The sequence below is a fragment of the Bacillus rossius genome, chromosome 1 (assembly GCF_032445375.1).
Source record: "Bacillus rossius redtenbacheri isolate Brsri chromosome 1, Brsri_v3, whole genome shotgun sequence".
NCBI lineage: Eukaryota > Metazoa > Arthropoda > Insecta > Phasmatodea > Bacillidae > Bacillus > Bacillus rossius.
Window position 1 is genome coordinate 30611299 of NC_086330.1, and position 25517 is coordinate 30636815.

At 35.6% G+C, this 25517-nt stretch overlaps 1 protein-coding gene across 5 annotated transcripts in view; it reads left to right on the plus strand.

The window, feature by feature from the left end:
• Window positions 1-25517, plus strand: part of LOC134533765 (DNA (cytosine-5)-methyltransferase 1-like) — a 104222-nt gene that overhangs the window by 13899 nt on the left and 64806 nt on the right. For all 5 annotated transcript variants that reach the window (XR_010075393.1, XR_010075392.1, XM_063371418.1 and 2 more), the window contains exons 8-15: window positions 531-661; window positions 5563-5784; window positions 8343-8492; window positions 10370-10576; window positions 12598-12672; window positions 17698-17785; window positions 18247-18369; window positions 21934-22195. Coding sequence is in view for 3 of the 5 variants with exons in the window: in XM_063371418.1 (XP_063227488.1) it covers window positions 531-661; window positions 5563-5784; window positions 8343-8492; window positions 10370-10576; window positions 12598-12672; window positions 17698-17785; window positions 18247-18369; window positions 21934-22195 (1258 nt within the window). In the remaining 2 variants the exon portion in view is untranslated. The remainder of the gene's footprint in view (window positions 1-530; window positions 662-5562; window positions 5785-8342; window positions 8493-10369; window positions 10577-12597; window positions 12673-17697; window positions 17786-18246; window positions 18370-21933; window positions 22196-25517) is intronic.

Genomic DNA, 25517 nt, shown 5'->3' on the forward strand with positions numbered 1-25517 from the left:
CATTTTGGAACACATTATATAAATTAGCCTGCTATTTATGGAGTCTAATGTTTCAGAATACACTTTCAAATAACATAAACATTTTTATGAATGCATTAGTCGGGCTAGTTGAGGGATTGGTGAATTAATTAGTTGATGGCAAATTAGCAGGCATTTCGGAAAACTCAAATTTATGAATATGAGTAGTCTATTATTCATATTTGATTCCACTTTGAATACTAGCATTTTGAAATGACAAATATTCAATTGGTTACGAATATTTGGCATGGCTTACTTCGTGAGTTTGTCATGTACCAACAGTTTATTGTTGAAGTTATGTCATTTGTGCAATATAAGTATTTTTTTTTTAAACGGGACCACCCGTAAATATAAACATGAACATACTTGGTGTTATAATCACGCAACTAGAATTCAAAGTATTTTCACTACTGTCTCGCAAAACAATAGCGAAAATAATTGCATGGAAAATTTAGAAACACTGACCTTGTTTAGTCGCATGTGCTTTATGATGTGATGTTTGTTGGTTCCAGAACAGAAGCGCGGCCGGCTGTGGCACTTGCAAGGTGTGCCGGCAGCCGGACTGCGGGGTGTGCATCTCGTGTCTGTACACGGCCAAGGCGAGCCCCAAGGGGAAACCGAAGAAAGTGTGCATCAGGAAGAGGTTCGTTTGTTTCGTTTCTTAACAACGGAAGGGAACTGCCCACTTCTTTGAAGCCTACTCTAAAGAAAATGGCAAAAATAATTTATTTTTTCTCCCTCTCCTCTCTTTACATTGTGTGTACTCAAATATTCAGTAGAATCCCGCTGATGCGACCCCTCACAGTTTCCGGAAAAACAGACTTATAAACGGAATGATCGCAATAGAGAATTCGGGCCAATTCCCCCCCCCACGGCCCCCCGTCACCCAAATATATCCAAACACATAAAAAAATCGCCTTTGTTCGCATAGATTTCACATTCAAATAGTCCTTGGTGTAAATAGACAACTTTTTAAATTCATATTACAGTATTTAAATAGCATGATGTCTCCCGAAAAAAACGATACCCTATAAAGCAATTTTGGAGCTCCTGTTGCCGAGAAAAAAATTTTTCAACACAGTGCAATGTGTCCATTTTCGCCATCTTTGTATAGAAAAATCATACGATTTAGTGTTGAAATGATAACTGTTTATTAAAGGTTTATTACCGTATTTACTCGCATATAGGTCGCCATCGCATATAGGTCGCACCCATAATTTGAGGTCTTGAATTTGGTATTTAAGATTCCCCCCATATAGGTCGCACCGGTAATTTAATGACGCGAACGGCCGGCGCGCCGTGCACGAAAGAGTTAACGGGTACTGTAAAACTCCACTACTATGAGAGCTGATAATGGCGTGATAAATTGTTGTAACCACAAGTACTCGTAATAACCGAATATAGAAAATTGAAGTCAAGTTAGATTCCTGACTTCTTAAAAAGTCTTAATTGTAGACTATAACTCGAAAACAGTGCTTTGTATTGAAAAAATGCACAGAATAAAAGTTGTAGTAAATTTAATTTCGAATAAAAAAGGCCTGTTATGATTTTTTATATCTACAGCGGTTTGCGTTTTAAACGTGCGAGTGGTCTGATGCGTGAGGAAGTTCCCGACACAGATAATATAGTGGCTGGGGAAACCATTGCTTCTCCCCTTCCCTTTTTCGACTTTATTGGTGCAACATCGCCCTTCGTTTACCATTTTTTTTTGGCGCTAAGTGAATTTGCGTCATGCGAGTTCAGCTATGCTAGCCGGCTGGTTGTTATTTTTGTTCAAAACGTGGCGAAGGAACTTAGTGTGGATTAGGTAGAAAACATTCGGCTATAAACGAAAGATAAAAGAACAATGCTATCCTGAAATGCTGTGACCTGATTTTGGAGTAGATAATCACAGCGACAGACCGACAGGATGCGCTGCCGCCCTTGCCGTCAGCGATGTTTATTTTGACAGCTCAAGCAATTATCTTTTCCACGACCCTTTACAGCATAAAAAAAAAAGAGAAAAAAAAACACGTTCGAATGCAGATGGAAAAGTAACTATGCAGTAAAATAAATATATTTACGGCCCTGCTCGATTCTTCTATTCAATAAAATTCGAGGTATTAGTGATTTTTCAGCAGAAACTGCTGTGTGACTAATAAACAAATTGTATCATAATAACTTAAACTTATAAAGTATTTATTAACGGCGAAGGACAGTCGTATAAGCCCATAAAAATATTTATTTGACCGAGAATGGACTATACAACCTGGCTTTTGCCGCACGCGGTGTGGGAGGGGAGGAGGAGGATGCTGACAGTTTATCATGCAGAAGGTTGAAATAAGGGAGAGAATGTGTTGAAATGTTAGTTGGAAAAGGGGGGGGGGGATGGTGTTTTTACATGGTTTGTGGCTCTGGGAGGGATGCGCCTTGAAGAATTAGTAGGGGATGGGAGAGGTAACATGGTTGCTACAGGACTAGAAAACCGGGAAAACCGGGAAATGTCAGGGAAATTAAAATGGTCAGGGAATTCCGGGAAATGTCAGGGAAAATTCTACGAATTCTGGAAATCTTAAAATTGCGTATAATTCAAACAAAGCTTTGTTGCACTAGTACCGCTACCAAACGACTCCGCAAAAGGCTGCTGCTTAAGGCACACGGCAACTGCAACTTTTTTTTACTTGGTCTACGATTGTCCGTTGCAATAGGCTGTTACAACCACCCACCATAACTTCTGGCCAATCCAGGCACTCATTTGTTCACTAGCGAACCCAGGCCTTCATTTGTTCGTGTTTTGCTCCTTTTTAATTTGCCCTTGAGACTTTGTATTATGTTCCGTTCCATGCAGTGAACTACAGAATGGGCATGGCGTTGTTTATCTTTTGAAGGCTATTTTCACGTGGAATAAGGTGAGTACAAAGCTTATTACGTGAATTTAAAAGGCGTTGTTTCAGGTGAAGTTAGTTTTTGATGCAATCATAAGAAAATTGCATTTTGATAAAGAGGCAATACCAATTCTCATTTTGAAGACTACCAAGCTGATACGAAAACACGTGGCTTTTGTGTGCGGTTATGTTTTTGCATTTTTTCTACCTATTTTTTTTAATTACTTCTTTTTTCAACCGTTATAATCCGTGAGTTCTGTTGCATGACATTTAGCTACATTGTGTATAAAAAAAATATGCATAACTGAACATGTTTTTCCCCAGAATCGTTAGTTAACATTGTAAGATTAAGAGTATTGCATGTTGTAATGCTGCTATTGTAATTATCTAAGTAGGCCCGTTATATTGCTAGATGTGAAACTGTAATAGTGTTTGTATTTGTGTAGTTATATTTTTTTAAGAATTCATAAACAATAATGTTTTAACCTAACCTGAAAATATTAATATGTACTTAGTTTTTTAGCTTAGAGATGTCGAAGAAAACTACTTTTAAGGAGAATTGGCTCAAGGAGCCACAGTTTCAGCATATCAAACCCTCTGCTAAAAACATAAATTTTGTGTACTGCACTTTGTGCTACAAAAGTATTCAACTCAGCAATATGGGTCGAAGAGCTCTCACCAGCCATGTCGAAGGAAAAAAACACATTCGCAATTCTGCCGTCAAAATAACACAAAAAAAAACTTATTTTACCCCATGTTGAAATTTTTATATTACATTTAATCATATGCACATTAATATTTATGGTATGTACTTCAAAAGAAAGTCAGGGAATTTTTCTCTTAAATGTCTGGAAAACAGGGAAAAGTCAGGGAATTCTAAGATTCTATTTCTGTAGCAACCATGGGTAAGCGTCACGTCACGTATGACGTCAAGTCGCCGCTACCGCCAGCCTAGCCGGACGAGTTTCTTATGCTCTCGCAGAAGCTACCTCAGCGGCTTTTCGTGTGGGCGGGTAAGATAACATGACAGCTGAGACGGCTTTTCGTGCGATAGTGGACGCGGCGAGCTCGGCTAGTCACTGCCCCCAGCTCTCGCCAAGATAAACGTGAACACATAGCGCCCAACAAAGTGTAACAGACTTGTTTTTCAGCTGATTTTACTCAAATTTTCTACTTTCTCTGCTCAAATTTTACACGGTTTCTCAAAAAACGGTCGTATAAACGGAATGGACGCATCAGAGTGGGGTCGCATTGGCGGGATTCTACTGTATTGCAAAAAAAAATTCCTCAAAAATTTTAAAAATTTTTTCTTCACATATAGGTCACACTTCCTTTTTTCCCCATCAAATCTGGTAAAATTGCCGCGACCTATATGCGAGTAAATACGGTATGTCGCTTGCGGGCTGTATTAGTGTGGCGTTTGAAAGGTTGCGTCCCGTGACACAATAGCAATACGTATGTACGTGACGGGTGGTATGGCAGCGCTTATCGCTCTGGTCCGTCCGGCTGACGTGCAGGAATGCGAGAAGTAGGGTAAGTATAGGAGGGGAGGGGTGTGGACAGGTAAGTGAGTGGAAGGAGAGCGTAACTGCTGGCTGTGCACGCATATACTCGCCAGTCGCCACTGTCTAGCGACACAGACACTTGTATTTTATTTACTGGCTGACGATGGAACGTAGCAAAGTAAATGTGTTTGCCGACTTGGGCAGGCAGTAAGTTGTTTAGGCACTAGGCCTGCGTGTCAGTTAGGCATGGTCAGGCAGTGAAATTTGACTTCGGGCGGGCTCGGGTGGATAATTGTCCAAACTTTTCAGGCTCGGGCAATCTCGGTCGGCCTTGAACACTACTTTGTGACTGAGCAGTGAGCATGTGTGCCGTGCGTACGCGTGCGTGTGTGTTCGTGCGTGCGTGTTTGTGTGTGTGTGTGTGTGTGGGGGGGGGGGGGGGGGGGGGTGGGGGTATCAACAAACTTGAAAATTCCAATGACATCAAAACTAAAAAAAAAAAATGAAATAAATATTGGTAAAATTAATGCACGGATGCAAAACTCGGAATTGCAAAGAGTAATTTGGAATAAGACATTAAAATGTAAAATTAATAATTTTGATAAATTGTATAATTTAAAGAAAAATATTCCTTATAGGGGGTCCATGTAATTAAAAACATGTATTTCTTGTTTTGTATTAGTGATATGAATTGTGTTAATAATTTTTTTAAAGTGTATTTACATAAGTTTGGTTATCTCCCTCAGATATATAATTTATTTGCTTTATAAATTATTACATTATTATTTAATAAATAATTCATATTAATAAATTATATTAAATATGAAGCATATATATTCATTTTCATTAATAATTAAAATTTATTTTGATTTTTTACTAAATAAAATAATTAATTTTATACACGTGTTTATATTAATATTGTATACTGAGTATTTATTTAAATTTTTAAATTTTATTGAATTTTTACTTTATACCAACCATATTTATAATATTACTGCAGTCTTTTATTATTTAATTTCTATTAATTATTTGCATGCAAAATTAAAGTAGTTTTTTTATTATGCCAAGTAAGTATAACTTCTAAAGTGCGTACATAACTACACACACACACACACACACTTTTTTCTTTGATTGCTGAGTAGTGTTTGCCTCTATTAGTTGAGTTTGTGATGTAGGTGTCCTCAGATGGCCATCCAGGATACAGATCTCTCCTCTGACGACGAGGAAGAGGAGAGAAAGTGTAAGGCTGAGTCTGAAGACGGTGAAGATGCTGATGAGAAGTATGTCCCGTCCCCAGAAAGGAAGCGAAGATGGATGGTGAAGGAGGTCAAGTCACAGAGGGAGATAGAATGGATCGGGGAGCCCCGGGGCTGCAAAGGTAGAAGAACATACTACAGGTAAATATCTGAATGCTCAGGATTATACCACGGCTTGTTTGTAGCCATACAATTACAGTCAACTTAATGTCTGTTGTTTTCTGGAACATCCAGCACTATACCTGTTGTTAAAGTTCAGGGAGTCTACAGGACACAGTTGAGAATCATCTGTCTGTCTAGAAAGTTGGAAAGATCATAGTTGAAAAACTGCACACCGTGCCTACAAACAGCATGATTTATACCGTTTTGGAATGCTGTTTACAGATTGATTGAAAATTGACTGGCAGTGCCTACAAACTTATACAATATTTGCATACTTATACAATATTTGAGCACTGTGTACTAGCGAAGCTTTGCATCTAATGTGACATTTGGATTGCTGGGGAATGGAGGGGGTGGGGGAAGCATACGTGCGCAATCACATACTTGTGCAAGTGCATGTGTGCACATTTGCATACGTGTATAGTGGCATTCTGTGCAATCTTGTGTACACTTTGTCGCGGTTCGGGTTTCGAGAGGGTCGCTACGGTGTTGTTTGGTAATGGGCGCCACCATGTGGAAGGGCACGGACCCGGCTATCATCCATCTCAGAGCGTGACGTCGCCCGTGTGAGGCAAGACTGGACCCTCGGTAACTCCCGTATTACACTCAGACCTGACCCGCTCTCAGCGTCAGGCATGCTAATGGTATAACACGTAATAGTGGGCTCTCCAGGTGTCCCACTCGCCTGCTCACGAGGTATAGGTCGCCACGTGGTCGGTGAAAATAAATACAAGGAGACAATTAGAATTAATACGTTTAATACTGGCACGTCCTCCCGTACACGGTCTCACGAGGTGCATCTCCAAGATCCCAGGCACCTAATTGGAATGCAGGGAATAAGGCCCACGCACGTGGCCTGCAGAAGCGATTACTTAGGGCCGGTTGCACCAATAACTGTTTGGATCCGAGATCGTAAGATCTTTGTTTCAGTGTGATCTCAAGTCGAGTCTGAGATCCAGTGTATATGTGTTGCACCAAAGTGAACTTACGAGTTCAGACATTCAATCTCACGATCTAGGTTTAGGTTGGTAAAGATCGATTGTAAAATGAAAGCAAGTTTTCTATTGGCTACTGAATTCCGTCTAGTCATAGAGAATTTTATTTAGCATGTTTGAAGTTCTTGCTGTAAATGTTGGCATCGTGATATTTACATACAAGCCTATTTGTTTATTGATTACAACCTTGTGGTCGGTTGTGAGTTTAATGGGGTACACGCGGGTACACATGACGATGGAAAAGAAAATTTCAGTACCTAAAAAAAGTTTTTCTCTGAAAAAGAAAAAAATCATGATTTGGTGCAAGAAAGACTGGATATTTTAGAGTGTAAGAGAACTGATGGCATGTTTTGTAAGCAGAAGGAAGCAGCTTGGCAAAAATTGGCATCATATTTTAAATAACAATTTGATGACAATTACCATACTTCGGGCATACCTAAATATATATCGGCCTAAATTTCCTGTAAACTATTGTAGCCCATTAAAATAGCAATTGTAAACAAACCAGTATCTATGCGAACACGACTACAAAACACAATAAACCAACGAAAAATACACAAGATCTCGGATCCAACTGCTCTGAACCATCAATTTCGGTGGTTCAAACAGAGGTTCACCTCAATCCTCTGTCAGAAGGTGAACTCGAATGGTGCAATCCGTTTGTGTGACGATCCTGGTTCATTACCTCGTATGATCTCGGATCGACCAGCGATCTTCAATGGTGCAACCGGCCCTTAGACGTGAAAAGACTCGTTAAGAGTTGAAAAATGATTATGTTAAACAGTGCCCCGACCGAGACGTAAAAGCGATTTGAAAGAATTAAGCAGAAACGGAATTAATAGTCAGTATACAAAGAGTGAAGTCCCCGGGTGTGGAAGGCAGCGTCTTACCTCGGTCGTTGGCGGCGGATAACTGCCAGAGCGCCGGGCGCCCTTGAAGCAACATGGCGCCTTCCCGCCTTGCCAGTTTACAGTTACGCCTTTCCGATTAAGTGCCTTGTAATCTTATATAAAGAAAGGGGAAAAAATCAAATATGTAATTGCATAAAGACAAATACTTTTGTCTAGATTAAAATTTGATTCAACCAACTATTGGTGCTAAAGGTGGAAAAAACAAGTGTTAAAGAACAAAAAAATTTCCTAATGCTCTTAGTAGGTTTATTATTAAATCTGTTCAGATTTTTTGTAAAATTTCTAAATATTATCTAAAAATCTTGTCTGAAACAATTGTTTTATCTACAACTGGCACTTCTGTTAACGACATACACTTTCTTATTATGCCAACAGACGTCTTCAGCGCTTGTTTCATTCTGTAGCAATTCAATCGTATGGTTAATAACTTAAAACTAGTAACTTAATTGCAGTCAAATGGCATAAGTTTCAACACATTTTAAAAGTTCATTGTTTTTTTATAAAGTACATAAAACAAAAGTACAAATTGTAAAAAACTATGCAAAACATTAAAAAAAAATTTGCATAATCAGCAATGAGCAGTTTTAGTCAGTTTAGCTGACAGTGCATGCCTTTATGAATTGTGTTCCAGTGGTGCAAAGATTGGCGATCTCTTAGTGAGCGTAGGGGATTGTGTGATGGTGGAGCCAAAGAATATGAATGAACCATTGCTCCTGGGCCAGGTAGTCTTCATGTATGAGCTTCCAGCTGGCGACAAGAAGTTTCACTGCTGCTGGTTCATGTAAGCTCTCTTGATTTGATAATTTATTTGTGTGTGTGTTTATGTATATATATTTTTTTCATTTTTATTTATTTAAAATTTTTTTAAAAATATATTTAGTGCCAGCCAGCAGTCACAGCCCAAAATAGTCTGGCTTCATAAAAGTCATAAACAAATTCATAGGCAAACAACACAAACATAGAAGAAAAATAAAATACGAAACAAATGTGAAGATCTGATGCTGGTATCCTAGCTATCATTCGTAAACACATAAAAAAAAAAAATTACAGTTAAAATTAAAAATAAACTAAATTATCATACAAAAATAAGATTCAGTTAGATTCATATTATTTATCTGTTACCATCTGCATATGTTATTAATTAATATTACTAAAAGTGAAATAGTTATAATGATAATAATTAGAAGCTGTAAGTCTCGACTAATGGCTGATAGATTATGGTTCAGCTGGAATGTCAGAACAGTGTTCCTTTGTTTCTTTGGCACTTGGTCTGGCAAATTTTAGAATGAATGCATGTCAAATATATGCACGGGACTTTAGATTTAGTAACTGAAGTAGATTTAGAGGAGTTGAAGAAGCTGTAAACATTAGAATCATTCTGAACTCTTTAGATTTTGTACACAAACGTGTACGTGATGAAACTAAGATTTTCCATTTTTAATTACTCAGAACGTTATTCCAGGACTTAATATTAGGGCGCCAGAGGTCATCAAGAATTAACAACAAAATAACACAAAAAAAACTTATTTTATTGTTTTAATCATAATGAGAAACCTCGAGTCATGGAAATAATAACCAAACAAACAAATATTAAATAAAGTCTATGGGATGTCGTAGATAACCTGACTCTTGAATAAAATACAAAATAAATAAAGTTCCTGAAATTGTTCACTGAGTAAAAGTTTTGGGGTTTTGCTCCGGCTTGCTCGAGCATAAAACGCCTAACCAAAAGACTTCTGGACTTGTGTACATATAGTTTGTGCCAATGTGAGTAAATTTGCTGTTAATCGCCGAAAGTCAATGTTCTACTAATTTTATGATAATCCAAAGTTTATATAATTATAGTTCGCGTATGTTGACGGTAAAATTTACGCCAATTTTAATATATAGCGATGATGCAGACCATACCTTAACTATAGATGTTTAATGTCGTTCGTAAAATACTTCGTCGCTCACGTGAATTGAATGCGATTATTCTGCATTCAATTACAGGGCGTCAATTAACATTGCCCAGTATTTTGACGTAATTTCCAGATCAATAACGCCGAAATTAGCATCGCCACGAACGAAATATTCCCAGAGGGAATACACTACCACACGCACTAAATGGCGTCATTTTCCACTCTTCTTCTTCTCTCTTGCCGAAATTAAATTGTTAATTGAAAAGGGCCAATCACGGCCGCGACACGTTAGCGTCCTTTTTAATGAAGCCAATGAAATGTCAATATCAATCAAGCATAGGCTCGTTAAAGCTGTTCCGAACGCCGCGCGATTATTTATTTTAGCAGTTGTCATGACGACACAGCACGAGATGCGCGCGCCGCCATGCGTGGAACAAAACAAAACACTGCCGAAAGTACCGGGAAGCGGTATTAACCTCGAACGTAAAACAATAATAAACAGTTTCAGTTAGTCTGATAATACCGTAGTATTACAATTTTTTTAAAATTAAAAGTAGTTGTGGAGTTCTTTTGTGGTATTTTGTTCAGAAAAAAATGTTTTATACTTACATGTTATCAGTACTTTATTAAATATTCTTTTTAAAATGTTGGTAAGTTTAGTAGTTGTTTTAAAGTGTCCACCTTATAGACAAATATTTGTGTGATTATTTTTAGGTTATTTTTCCCTGTTTTTGTCAAAGTCTGTATTTTTTTTAAGCCGGGGTGCAGATACGATTTTGGCAGAAACAGCAGATCCCACCGAACTGTTCGCATCAGACGAATGTGAGGACGGCAGTCTTACGTTTATTCTGAGAAAAGCAGACGTCAAGTTTGTGCAGAGACCAGCGAATTGGAGCGAGCTGGGTGGTCAGGATGTGAAGCAAGAGCCTGCACAGATCGGAGAGTCATTCTTTTGCCAGAAAAGGTGATTTTTGGCTCTACAGACAGCAGCTTTTAAATTTTAATATTTATGATTTGTTTAGTGGCTTAATAGAACACCTGTGTTTAACACTCCTGTTTAAGACATTCTGCTGCCTATCAATTCTATCTTCAGTTCATACTAATCTTTCTTTTCAGTACTTAATAAACTTGTTAATACTGTACTTACTCGCAGAAGAGTTGTCCCTTCGTATGAGTCTGGGTCGCAGCTATAATATGAGTTTAAAAAATACGTTTCTGCTTTAAGGGTTGCCCTAAAATATGAGTCGTACCATATATCTGTCTACAGTAGAGTACAAGTGAAGTCTTTGTTGCGTGTCTCAGCTTATTGGTGCGTAAGAAATACAGCACTAGTATTAACTCTCCATCATCATTTTGTCTGCTTTATGTGCCACTTTATTACTATGTAGAAGGGAGTGAGGCCAGCCATGGGCGTCACAACCGGGGGGGGGACACGTCCCCCCTAATAATAAAAGTCTTCAATTTCGTCCCCTCGAATAATATATTGAGTTTCGTAGTTATTTTAAAAATATGATTTCTGTAATATAACCCATATGTTGTGCATTGTGCATTTAGTCCAATCGTGGTAATGTGAGCACTGTGTTTTTACAAATTTGTTCTCTGAAAATATTTTTTATAAAAAATAAATTATGTATTGCAACCAACTATTAGAATATTTAGGAAAGAAAAATGCCTAAAAACCACCTTTTTGCACCTTCAAACCCCACTTTTTTTTCCAGGGGATGGATATGCCTCAACAACTAAATCAATTGCAGTCCCCCCCAAAAAATATATCCTTGCGACACCCATGGGCCAGCCCACTTTTCTCCGGCTCACCCCTGCTGATTTACGACCCCTTCTAACTAATAACAAAAACAGCAGTGTATCCCTTCCCTGCTATCCTATTTTTTTTTAAACCAGTCCTCTTTCAGAATAGAAAAAAAAGGCAACAAGCTACCCTTGTCAGTTTCTTTTATACAAACTAGCAAGCACATCAGTGAGAAATTAATTTTGAAGTGCAGCTTTCAAAGCACCAATCACCAACAATGGCTGTAGTTTTGTCATGGAATGTTGTATTTGAAATCTCACGCAAAAAACAATTAAGTTGGGTCACAGCTGCGTTTAAAAACCTATCGAAATAGACACCTGGAGATTGTGCCAGATCACAGACATTTACAAGTGTGGGAGGGAGGGAGGAGAGCTGTCATGACTGCTACATGGCCACACGCTCTTACAGAATGTACACACACACACACACACACAAACTCACTGGTTTATTTCTAGATTTCCCCTCCAGCCGAATGCCAGCCTAGCAAGTCATGTCACTTGCTGGCGCCAGCTGCCGGCTGGCTGACGATCATAATGGTGCCGTTAATTGAGATTTTCACGCATTCCTGAGATATTTTAACTAAACAATTTATATTTACTTGTTACATACTTATTTAAAACCAACACAGGAGATTTTTACACACATACTCAAGAATCACCACGGTTGTAATTTTTTTTTTTACCCAAAGTTATATTTTCACATAAGAATCGCACTACACTTTTTAAAACTAAAAATCAGCATACAATATGCGACAATATGCTGATAAATACGGTAACTTTACATTCACATAAAGTTTAAATTTTGGGTTCCTTTAAAAATTTTTTGACTGGGTTTCACATTAAAAAATTAATGAATGGCTTATGTATATTCCATGCATGTACAATCTCAGAATTGAGCAGAATGCAGGAACCCACATTGCAAATTTAAGTCTGTTCATCCTGGACTATTATTTTTATGTTGCACATAGAACGTAGTACATTTAAGTTTAAGTGAACAAACTTTAGGACATGAGGAAAATTTTAATTTTTAAGAATTCCAGTTTTGTGTTGGGGTTACTGTACTTGCATGCTGAGTCCCATTTAACCTCAGGCTACATGCCAGTCCATGTTTGTAAGAAAAAAGAGGTCTGGCATTTAAAATAATGACAGGCCTATATTATGTTGGTGTAATTGTTTCAGATACGACCCAGTGCACTGTCGGTTCTCTGACCTCCATTCCAGCATTCAGGTGCACAGCAACAGGGATCTTCTGAGGTGAGGTGTAGCTTCCTGTTGTGATTGCCTCGTGATGCCGTAACAAGTGAACTACAGTGCATTCCAATTAGTCCAAACATTTTGGAATCTGCTTTTGACAGACGTTCCTGCTAACTGTACATGGTTAAAATTAAACGTAACCTGACTTACAGGGGCCCTGCTTAGTCAGATGGGTATTTGTATTATTTACTGTTGGTTTTACTGAGGTGCGATGCTTGCTGATACATACTTCTAGAGCAGCACTCTTAAGTGCAAGGCTGTGGACTGGTGGGCAGTCTTTCCATCGTGCGTAGGGCAACTATGAGCTGTAACCGTAACATTATATGGCAGAGGTATGAAGACAAAGGTATAATGCAAGTCTCTTGAGTGCTTTTAAGAAACCTTACTGGTAGTTGAATTCCTAAAAAATTATTCTGAAATCACATGTTTTAGGCATTTTCATTCATCTAAAAAATATAGTTTAAACAAAAAAATACTAGGGTTATTTTTTTTTCAACCTCCGATCGGCTGTAATAAAAAATCGGGTATGAATTTGGAAATTATTTTAATTTCAAAAGAAACGTACATCTTTACTCTATTTTTCCACATAATCACCGTGCAGATTGAGGCATTTGACGTACCGATGCACCAGCTTTCCAATACCCTCTGCATAAAATGATGCCTCCTGCCTATTCAGCCACGTTTTAACAGTGCCCTGCAGTGTGATTGCAGTTTCATTTCTCCATGGCATGCCCATTAATCGATACCCTAATCGCTCGTACACGAATCGGCACGTCTCGTAGTGTATACCCCCTTCCACCAACCATGTGGAGCGGCCAACTCACACCTCAGTTGAAGCTTGGTTATGGGAATGTCAACATGGCTGCAACGATAAACTGTACGGCGAAATGCGAGCTGCGTGGAGTCATCCGTTTCTTACAGGCAGAAGGGCACACTGCAGCAGAAATCCATCGCCGAATGAGTGTTGTGTACGGTGAAAACTTTATGAGCGTGGCTGAATAGGCAGGAGGCATCATTTTATGCAGAGGGTATTGGAAAGCTGGTGCATCGGTACGACAAATGTCTGAATCTGCACGGTGATTATGTGGAAAAATAGAGTAAAGATGTACATTTCTTTTGACATTAAAATAATTTCCCAATTCATTCCCGTTTTTTTATTACAGCCGATCGGAGGTTGAAAAAAAAAATAACCCTCATACATAAACAGAACTACTTATCCACTATCAGCCAATTCTTAAATGATTTTCATAAAAAGACACCTCTCAGATATCTGTAGCAGTTTTAAAATCACATGTGCACATGCACATGGTGTTTGTGCCCAGGTAGGATGGGCCCTTAACACCTTGTCCATCTATAATCGTCGCATCATTATTCTAGGGCGTCAAAATGGAGGGGGGGGGGGGATTAAAATTTCTTGCATAAAAGTTGCACAATGTTTTTGGTCCCACTGTTAGATTCTGGGCGCTTTGTATAGGTAGTAAACCGTGCAACAGAATGTAACATTCTATGATGGCCTGGCAATACAACCCAGAAAAATAGCAAAAACCTTTTGAACACTTGAAAAGTTTGTTTATATTTAATGATTTTAAGCTTGTTTTTTAAGATACATCTTTCAACTACATTTTTTCTAGTGAGATACCGACGATAACCACCCTAATTTTCAGGACATTGAAAATTAATTTTGTGTTTTTTTTTTAATCACATTAAAATAAAAATCAAGTAATAAACAAAACAATTAATTTTAATAAAATAAAAGTGTGGGTGCGCTCTTCTTTCATTTTCATAATGAATCTGTTCTAAAGAATAGTCATTAGTGGTAGAAAATTTAATCATCTTAAATCATTTGTGCTTTACTCTCATCTTTCATTTTCATAATGACTAAGCCAACGAATATACAACTGGTATCAAGCATCACACGCCTTTTTTCATTAAAATTAGGTAATTGTTTTGTTTTTTACTTGATCCTTATTTTAAGCTTATTAAAAAAAAATATTTTATAAGATTTATAGTTCATTCTATCACTGTTGAACAAATTACTTAAATTTAATGATTTCTTTTTTACTTTTTAGTTCATAAAACAATGAAAGCATATTTTTTAGTTGTTTAAAATGTAATAATTCTATTTTTCAAACTTAAAGTTGCATTTCAATAGATAGCTGTTCAGGTTTTGGTTGTTCTGGCACATATCACCTAGAACTGAAAAACAGTGAAACCTTTGCAAAACATTACTAAGAGACTACGAGATTAATTGAATGTTCACCATTGGCTCTTGATTGCTCTAATTTCGGCTGGCTATAATTGGATAATGGTTACTGTTGTAAGGTAAGATTTCAAAGTACAGTTAATAAGTAAAAAATACATATACAAATATGTGAGTGAATGTTTTTCAGTAGTCGCCAGTGATGTGTAAACATCTAACCTCAGTAATGAGTGGATTCATGTGTTCTCATTTTGCAAATAATTTGGTTTAGTAATAAAATTATACTCTCCGAAGCAAGTAAAGCGGAAGGTAATAAAACAAGGGCGAATAATGTAGAACCTTTGAATATATATACTGTATAGAAGTCGCCAGCCCAGGTTAATATTTCTAATACGGTTTGAGGTAGTTGGTTAATTCACCGCCGCAATCGCCACCATCTCTAGGGCATCGACTTGTGGTGGTCCCTAGTGGACAAGTGTCGAACTCTTCAAACACCCCTTCCCCCTCCTATTGAACGACCTTGAGCTGCAGTGAATGATGGGTGGAGGGTGCGGGGAATGACAGCGGGCGACAGTGCTGCGCTCTAACGTGTAAATAACTAAAACGATACAGGGCGTTACTGCAGTGCACTGCAGCGGTGAAGTTCCCAAGCTGCTCATCATACGCTCCTGAAAAACGTAGAGTAAATCCTATCCACTCGCGACTTCTATACAGTATATATATTCAAAGGTAGAACTAAGAATAACAATCAAAAGAGGGAGAAAAGTTAGTTAGCTTTGGTTCGTAAAAAAATAAATCATTCAAACAAATAAAATCAAGTGGGAGGGTGATTTTAAAAAATTTGATTTATTAGTACCAACCATAACTATTGATATATTTTCACGTAAAATAAGAAAATTGATACCAGTATTATTCATTTCAAATTAAAATGTGATTGTTTCAAAAAACTTCAAATAATGTAGGTGTCTGTAATGAATTGAAAAAGGGGAAGTTAATTTTTTTACATTCTTTGGATACAACCAAATTAAATGGAAGTGGATATGTTAGAGATGACGAAATATAAAATAAAGTTAAATACAAACACGTGTGTTTCACAAATTTTAAAATAGACTAGTTCAGAAAGAAGAAAAAAAGAGAGCTAAGTGTGATTTCATTAAGTTCATATACCTCTGAACACACTAAAACTAGAGTTATAAAATCAGCGTACTTAAACTATTTTTAAAATTAATCAGTATTACTTTTTACAACATTAAAAGTTTCATTGGTCAAGGCGACCGGGGTTCGATTCCCGGTGGAGTGGAACCCGGATTTTCGCAAGTGGGATTTGTGGCGGACAATGCCAAAGCCTGTGGGTTTTCTCATGGTACTCACATTTCCTGCACCAATTCACACCCAATCTCATCTCCCGTCATGCATCTCCCTCGGATAGGGCAGCCGGCTCCTATGAGTGTCAGCCCCATTCCATCCATGTAGACCCTTGCCTCAGACGGGAGACTATGTTTCGATTCTCGAGGTACTTTTTACAACATTGCAAATTTAAACAGTATATAGTTTTTTTATGAATGAAATCTTAAATATATCTAATATTCAATGTGATTTTTTTAAGTTAGAAGTATTGGAATGATTCACAAAAATGTTCGACATTGGTGCAATGTCAGCATTATCCTGAAGTTGCCACGAGGCTAAGGTTTGTTTGTTGGAAGAATTTGCTAACTAATTTCTGCTAATAAGCAAACAAAAATTTCAAATATATACCTATATTATGTGTTTTAAAAAGTTTTGGTTTAATATTTAGTAATGCCGTAGAAGTATAAATTATAATGTGTGCAGAAATTTAGTATTAACAGTTAAATGCAATTTTACAAGATGGGCAGTATTTTAATACAATTCCTTGTCGACAATCCAGTCCAAAGCCAAGATTTATTGGACTTCAACTTTTAGTTTGAAAAATACCTGGAAAATAGAGCCACGTTCGAAATGCTTTTAGAGAAGCAAGATGTTAAGTATCTTGCACGCTATGTTCGTCCCAACACAATTTTCTTGGTTAATAAATTATAGGTAATTTTAAAGTTGCAATTATATTTTATTAATACTATTCAAGTTTATAAATGTATTCCATGATAGTTTCACTACCATAACATTTACTTTGGCACACCAATATGCTTTGTCCATCTCCTGATGTTCATGAAACATGCAGGGGTGCATGTTGCCACATTTGAGTCTGCCGTCTTGATAACGTTGGCTCTTGGCTATAGCAGTTTCTGCATTCATACACATTGGACTTTCTACCTGTCAAATTTCCGTTGTGTAACGTGCGCTTATTTAATTGCATTTCTGGTGCATACTGAACTGTAACCCTCAATCTATGAAGAAGTTAAATCTCAAAAACGCAGGCAATGATAATTCCGGTCTAAGGATAAATGTCACATGTTAGGTGTTGAGCCATTTACATGCGGCATGTTCGGTACTCCTGTTGTTTCGCTAGCCCTGAATAATCAATAGTACCGTCATGTTAAACATAGGTAATTATTAATAGGTTTTAAAAAGGGGAAAAACTTTCACAGTTTATCACTAAAATGAATAATTACTATATATGTATCACGCTCGGTGTTATTTCTAAGAATTCTGAGTTAAATTGGTTTCAGAGTTTTGGATTTTAAGTTTATTTGCAACATGAGAACACATGAATGTGCTACCAAGGTTGGATGTTTACACATCAATAGTGAAAGACTTGCTTACATTTTTAAAAAATGAGAATAAAAAATTACTGTGATGTGTGTTTTATTTCTATTAACTTATTTAGCAGTCCAATATTTGTGTTGCAGCTATTGTCCAGCATGTGAATTTGTTACTCAAGAGTATGGCAAAGAATTGGTTGTGATTGGAAGCAAATTAGACACAGACTTCAAACATGTAAGTTTTTTTTTTTTTTTTAATTTTGATACTGACTTAATGTTATTTTCTTCACTTGGTTGTCTTTAAAGTTTCAACTGCATTTGTGTATTCTTTGTGGCAATATGTTCATCTATCTTTTATCCTTTTATTTTTCTCAACAAATCATTGGCATTGCTGGTCAATCTCAAGTCAGAATTACAGGGATAGCAATTTTTTGATCAATGAAGTGATCAGATTTTCTGATGATGATTTACATCAATAAAATAATTCTGAATTATTTATCATATTACTTTTTTGGTACATTATCTTATCCCATGGATATTCTGTCTCTCTTTATTTCTATTCCATGCTCGAGTTTCAGTACAGTATATTATGGGGAAAAAAAAGCATTTTCACTTGAATAAAGACTTTAATTTGAAGCTGAGGTTAGTATTCCTTTTAGAATTGCACGTCCGTAATACATGTTTTCATGTTTGCAGGTGGTGTTTGATCTGGTGAAGTGGAACAAGATGTTGCTGCACCCAGGCTCTGCCGTTTTCCTGTTGCCTTCTGCGTTTGGCTTCAAGAAAAGGAAATCGTCCAAGAACTATGTTGATTACAAGGTATCATCGTAATTTGATTTTTTTTTATAGGTATTGTGTATTAGTTCATGCTGTTGTCTTTTGTTTACTTGTTTTGTACAACACATGTATGAATTAATCATTTTCGTGATAATGTTTGAATGTGTGTTGCTAGTATAGATGTAATTATTAAATGTTATTTTGCGTAGGTAAGGCTGATTTGTGCTGTAGAATGGTGCACATTCTAGTATGTATTTAGTGAACAAAAAAGAAAGTAAATTTTTTTGTATTTGTTGTTTGGGAGACTTGTAACAATGGAGAGTTTTAACGAAGAATTGGTTGTTATTTTGATAACAAAGGAAGTGTCACTGCCCTTGCTATCACCCTATCCACTTTACAAAAAAAGGGGGAAAGCCAAAGGTAGTAACTAATGGAAGACTAGGATTTAAGCATTAGTAAGGTAAATCAATGCACACAGCATAAGCAAACTAGACAAACAAATATAAATGCTATAAGAAAAATTTACAATAGTCGGAATAGTCCATGATCAAGCTAAAACCAGTTAATAAGCAAGGACTCCTTTGAACATGGGAAAGGAGTAACTTCTGTGAACATTTGGGCAGTAAGCAAACTAATGCCCTAAGCAGTACTGCAAGTACATTCTATTAATACATCTCATAATACTTGTTACACAATTTGCTATGCGTAATCAATAAAAAGGATTAGATGTTCTCTTCTTGACTTCAAGTATTAAAATGGCAAAGATTGTATACACCAACTCACTTACTTCTTACCTCCATGTTTAAAACATGAGGGTCACTGTTTAGGTGAGCTTTCAATAATACCAACTTTTAAAGTAAAAATTAAGGTGGTGCGCAAGTAGTATCAGATAATTACCAGTAAGTACTTTATGTCAGTTCCTCTTTTCTGAGGTCCAAATAATAATGTTGGCATGCGAGTCGAGAGAGAGAGAGAGAGATAAAAAGAGATATAGAGAGAGCAAGAGAAAGAGAGGCAGAGAGTGACGGAGTGAGATAGAAAGGGCTAGAGATAGACAAAGAGAGAGTGAAATAGATTTATAGATATACAGAGGTATAGAGCTAGAAGATATAGAGAGTGATGTATAGATTAAGATAAATATAAATCTATATAAATAGAGGAGATATAGAACGAGATAAAAAAAAGGGTTAGAGAAATAGAGAATTATCCAGCTATATTTAAGTAGAGATAGACAGATGTATAGATATATAGAGATATATAAAGATACATAGGTATAGCTAATTAGACATAAGGTTATATATAGTGAGATATAGAGGTATATAGATTGAGATAGGGAAATCGAGAGATATGGAGTGATATGAAAAGGTTAATGTAAAGAGATATATAAAATTACAGAGAGATAAAGAGAGAGAGAGAGAGAGATGCTTTGCATGTATGTTCAAAATTAAAAAAAATATTAAAAAAATTAACAAAGAGGCATTGAAATGCATGCCAGGCATTAGCTAGTTACTTATAAATATTGTTTTTTCTGGAGACATGGATTGTAATTATTTACAAAAGTATTGAGTCAGTTTTGTATCAGTTATTGTATTGTTAAAAAAATTGATCATTGATTGGATTGCCATCTGTTTTTCCTTTATTGCCTTAACACATGTATTTGTGTTTTTATTTTATGCCACAAAGTAGTGGTATTTTTAGCTAAAAGTGGTGTTTTTTTTTTTAAAAAAAAAAAAAGCTGTAAGTGATGTTATTATATCTGGGGTATTTTGCATATTTAAAGAAATTTTTATAAAAGTATTAAATTTTTTTAAATATAAATACTAGCAGCTAATTTTCACAGCACTACTGCTTACTGCTAGTACTAGCAGTAAAAAGTATGTACCTATTACATTGCTCAGAAAAATAATGTCTACACATCTCATTATTCAATAAAAATGTTACAAATGGTTACAAATGTATATTATGCCCAAGAGTGACAAAGTTCATATTATGGAGATTTTATTTGGTAGAAGGCAAACACAACTGTGATAAGTAACTAAATATTAAAGCTTGTAGAAGATAGTTAAAAAAATAATATTTTTTTCATTGGAGCCTTGGTGTACTAGTACAACCATTATCCATTGTATTTCAGGGAACTAACACAAAAATGATGTGTGTGGGCAAACAACATGTGCTGTCATTGCTTTAAGGGTCAACTGAACTTAAAAAATGTTCAGAAATAAAAATATTTAACCTCTAAAGTTGGTAGGATCTTAAGTGCTTAGTTTAATTAAAAAAAACTGCTAATGAATCTTTTTTTTTTCATCAGAAGTCTTTCATTGTAATTACTGATCCTTAACCTTTCATTTTGAGTTCTCACTTCTTATAAAGGTCTGGTCATGATCACAGGCTTAATAAACAGCACTAGGTAGAAAATCACATTAATAGCTAAGGTTTCTTTTCATTATGTATGCCAGATACAAATCTTACTTATTTTTAATAGTAATTAATTATGAACCTAACAAATAATCTGAATCATGTAAACAAAACACATGTACGCAAGTTGAGAACAAAAACTCCATTGAAACATAGATACCAAAGTTGCACTTCACACTGTTTATAAGCAAAACTCCACATAGAGCAGGGGTGGAAAAGAACCAAGCAACATGTTTTTTTTTTTAAAAAACCTAACGACTTTTTTTTTAAACGAGAATTTTTTTTTGTTAAACCAAGGTTTTTTTGTTATTACATTAATTATTTTGGTTCTGAGCCTGTTCAATTGAAAGCCGTGCAACATCCTGCTTTCTGCCACTCATTTTCAACCAGCAAAGTTATTACTGTACATCAAAGGACTGAAGACCATCAAATCTGCACACCTGACTGGGACTTAACCACAGAAAGGGTATTTCCCCACTGGAGGAGGATTCTCCGCAGAATGGGTGTTTCCTGCAGAATGGGATTTACAGTGCAGTCAAGATTTCACACAAAATAGGATTTAAAAAAAAAAAAAATTTATGTATTTTTTTTTACACTTTTGACTACAATTAACTATTTAGTTAATTTTAGAGGATAGCTTACAACTGATTAAGATAATTTAAGTGATAAGAACTTGATTAGTATATAATTATTTGGTCCCACAAATCACAAGAAAAATTAATGAGCAAACTATTGTTGTTATTAGAGTGGAATTAGACCTTTTCTTAAAATTTATTAAGATTTTCTATTTAAAAATATATTTAAACTATTTGTTTTTTTTTTTTATAAAAATGACTTGTTTTAAACCATGTTTTAAACCATGCATTAAACCATTGTGGTTTAAATCAGCCAACCTTGGTGTAGAGAACTCCATATGTTGACTAAAATATTAATTGTGTAACCTTCAGCATTTGGCTACTGGCATTCATGTATGGAAGAATACAGTCTGTGGTAACGGTGCTGTATTTTTCAACACGCAGATGATGGAAACAATAGTTTAGAAAATCATGTATAGACATTTCTTATTGTTTTCTTGCAATTTTCGGGCCCAAATGTTTATGGAAGGCGATTTCAGTAGTGGATTTGTATTTTAAAAAAAATTGAGAATTTTCAACCATAAAAGTCATAAATTTGCATAAATATTTGCTGCAGGACGAAGACGTGGATGAGGAAATGTTCCCGGAACTCTACCGGCACGGCAAGTCGGGGTACTTGACGGGCACAAACGCAGACACGCCAGAACCCTTTTGCATCGGCTATGTGAACAGGATCTTCTCCTATTCTGACGGTGAATGTGCCTCGGAGAGAAACACGTTTGTGAGTCTGAACCAGCTCTACAGGCCGGAGAACACAAACATGAGCGCTGGCCTGTGCCAGAAGGCAGACATCAACATTGTCTACTGGAGCGACAAAGGTAATTACAGTCTGTTATAACTAAGGACAAGATTATGTAGTGAATCACAATAAAAGCAATAACACCGCAAAGCATGTTAATACAACACCAAAATGCAAGTTAATACATATTTAGCACTGAAATTTAACTAAAATCATTAACTCAATCAGCTTTTTGATAAAACTTAACTGAAATTACAAAAACTCAATGTTTTATCATGATAAAATCATTGAATGTAATCTATTTAGCATGAATTTCATACTAAATTGTATGCCCTAAATGGATTGGAAAAAAATTAATATTATTTGTTCGATCTTTTATGCGTTACTTTAGTAATACTTTTTTTTTTACATTAATGACTGCACATGTTTCAAACACACAAAAATTTCAGAGTAATTGTTATTTTCCTGTTCTAGACATTCTTATTACTAATGATTTTACTGAATATTTATCTTCTTCATAACCTATAGATTTTTTTTTCAACCTTTTTAAGTGTAAAAATTCTGAAATATTTCAATAATTTTTGACATCAAATTAAATGTTCATACATATATTTATTTTAGAGCATAGATGGTTCCATTCCCTGTTCTGTGTTCTGCTGGTTCTCAGCAAGTATATCGTGGAACCAAAACTGTAAATAATATCCCTGTACTATGGATAGCTCAACAGCTAAACCTTTCCCGAGTTTAAATACAATAGACTTCTGGTAAAACACCTTTATTGGGTATTTCTGGCGACAGACATGCACACTTCTTTCTAACTTCACTTCAAGCCAATTATTTATGCTATCTGCACCCTGTGTGACAGTGAAAGTAAATCTTTAAAAATTGCCGGTGACAAGCGGCAGCACGGGGATAATCATTTCAACTAAAAGTAGTACTATGAAAAATAATATGCTCTTAAAACTTACCCTGAAAATAAACAACCGTGATTTAAAATTGTCTAACCCTTACTAAATTGTGTATTTGCTTTTAATTTTGCAGCACTTATAACCAGACAAGATTGTATGGTTTTATTTTTCAGAAATTTTCATATTTAAAACAGGTTATTGTGTTTATTTTTCGAAAAATATGACACTATAATACTTTGTGATAACTATTTCATTATAATAATGCCATTTTACCATATAGAATTTTTAATATCTATGATTAGGTCAGAACTATTCACAAAAAAATATCAAGTATTTGTGTGTGGGAAAATTTCAAAAACATCAGGAATTTAAAAGTATGATAAGGTAAGTGCACCGGTACTCGTCACTGCTCCAATGGTCGTCACTAGCAACTTCAAATGTAAATAATAGAGAAGTATCTCAATATATCGCCAACTTAAATATTGACAAAAATTTGGTCGACGTTCTAGCTGAAATTACCACAATAGTTTTCGGAACAAACACTATTTTCAATCAAAAAAAGTCCGTGCATCAAAAGTTCGTAGAGCAGTGAAGATAAATAGGGGAATTCCTATACTAAAACACTAAGGACGTTAGTGCACATTTTTACTTCTAATTCTGTAATTTTTTCATGTTTATTCGTGATGTTTTGTGCTGAATGTGTTAGTTAAATGTTCTTGAAGAGGTGAAAGTGTTTATTTAAAAAAATTCGTTTTCTTTGTATGATTTAGTTAGGGTGACGAAAACTGGATCAATAAAAACCTTGTATTGCTAGTGTTCGTCATACCTGACGAGCACTGGTACATTTAATATTTTATTTAAAGTTGTGCTAAGTTACACCCTAAAGTTCTTAAATAATATTGGTTCTTTGTTGTTAATAGACAAAGTACGTTATTATGATCAGATCCAGTAGTCGTCACCTATGACGACTTCCGATGCATGTGTATGACGACTTCTGGGTCGGAAATTACTTTACTTTATTGATTGCAAAAATTGTGTAGGCATTGTTGTTTACATTAATTTAGGGGTCATTCGATATATATTTTGACATTAATAAGTAAACTAAACATTGTAATGTGTCTCGTTCTTTAATTACAGGGCAAAATGCCAAAACGGAAAATACTGTTGTATGAAGAGTCAGCCATGGACGCTGCTCTTAAAGATGTAGCGAATGGTATGACTATAAAATGAGCAGCGGAAAAAAATAGTGTGCCAAGGAACACATTGTCCGATAAACACAAAGGCAAATCGCCCTTGGGTAGGAAGATGGGCGGGCCCTGATTCATTTTTATATTTTACTTGTGATACCGCATAACATGCTATGTTATGTTGCAGCAACGAATTGAGTCGTATTGCGTACGCGTACAGTATGACGTCGCGTAAATAATAATAAATAGAATATAAACAATTAACAATATTTGATAATTAAACAGTTTTTGTTAACCAAGAAACAATTAAATCTCATTAGAGCGGCTTTATTATATCTCTTTTAAGATAAGAACAAAAAAAACGTGAAAATACGCGATAGTGAAAAACAAAAACATACATATTTATAATTTGTAAAAAAATACTTTGTTACGTTGTTTCTGTTCCAATCTCAAACTTTGTCTACACACATAATACCTTTAATAAACAGTAAAAAAACTTAGACGAGGAATTTCCAAATTATACTTTATTAATAAACAAACATCGTTCTTTGTATCGTAAATTCATTGAATATGCGCGTGCATGCGTAAAATATACGAGAAATGCGAGTAACAAAATGCAGCCGTGTGTAACGTTTCGTTACTCGTTACTAGACGGCACACCCGTTACTCAGTAACGAATACATTCGGTTTGCTACAGCTCTATGTGCTGTCCCTCTTTGTTCCGTGAGTGCTGTAAGTAAATTCAAAATTTAATGAGGATTATTCATTATATTACTGAACGATCTTTATGAAATGCCATTTTGATGTTTAAAATATAGTACCAAATAAAATTTGAAGCCCAAATAGTTCAATACTATCATTCTGGATCCATGAATTAAAACTAATGCAGCCTAAATCGCACATGACGACTACTGGCACAAACATGTGACGAACACTGGCAAACACGAAAATTTGCATGACGACTACTGGCTCGAAATCACACTTTTTTCAAAATTATAAATCTACAAAAATAATTTGTGTTTATCGAAGAGTGTTGGATAGCATTGTAGAGTAAAGTTTGAGGTTAAAAACAAACATGTAGGGGCAGTAATACACCTACAAGGTTATGTACACAATTTTTTTTTATAAAACTCTTCTTAGCATGACGACTACTGGTTCATCTACCTTACACAGTCTTCTGAAAAAAAGTAAAATTAATTTTTTTCCAAATACAATTAGATGATATATTTTGGTTTAAACATTATGCTGAATATATTACATTCATTGTACTCAGTGTATTAAGAGGTAGAATTTCATGGTTTTTGTT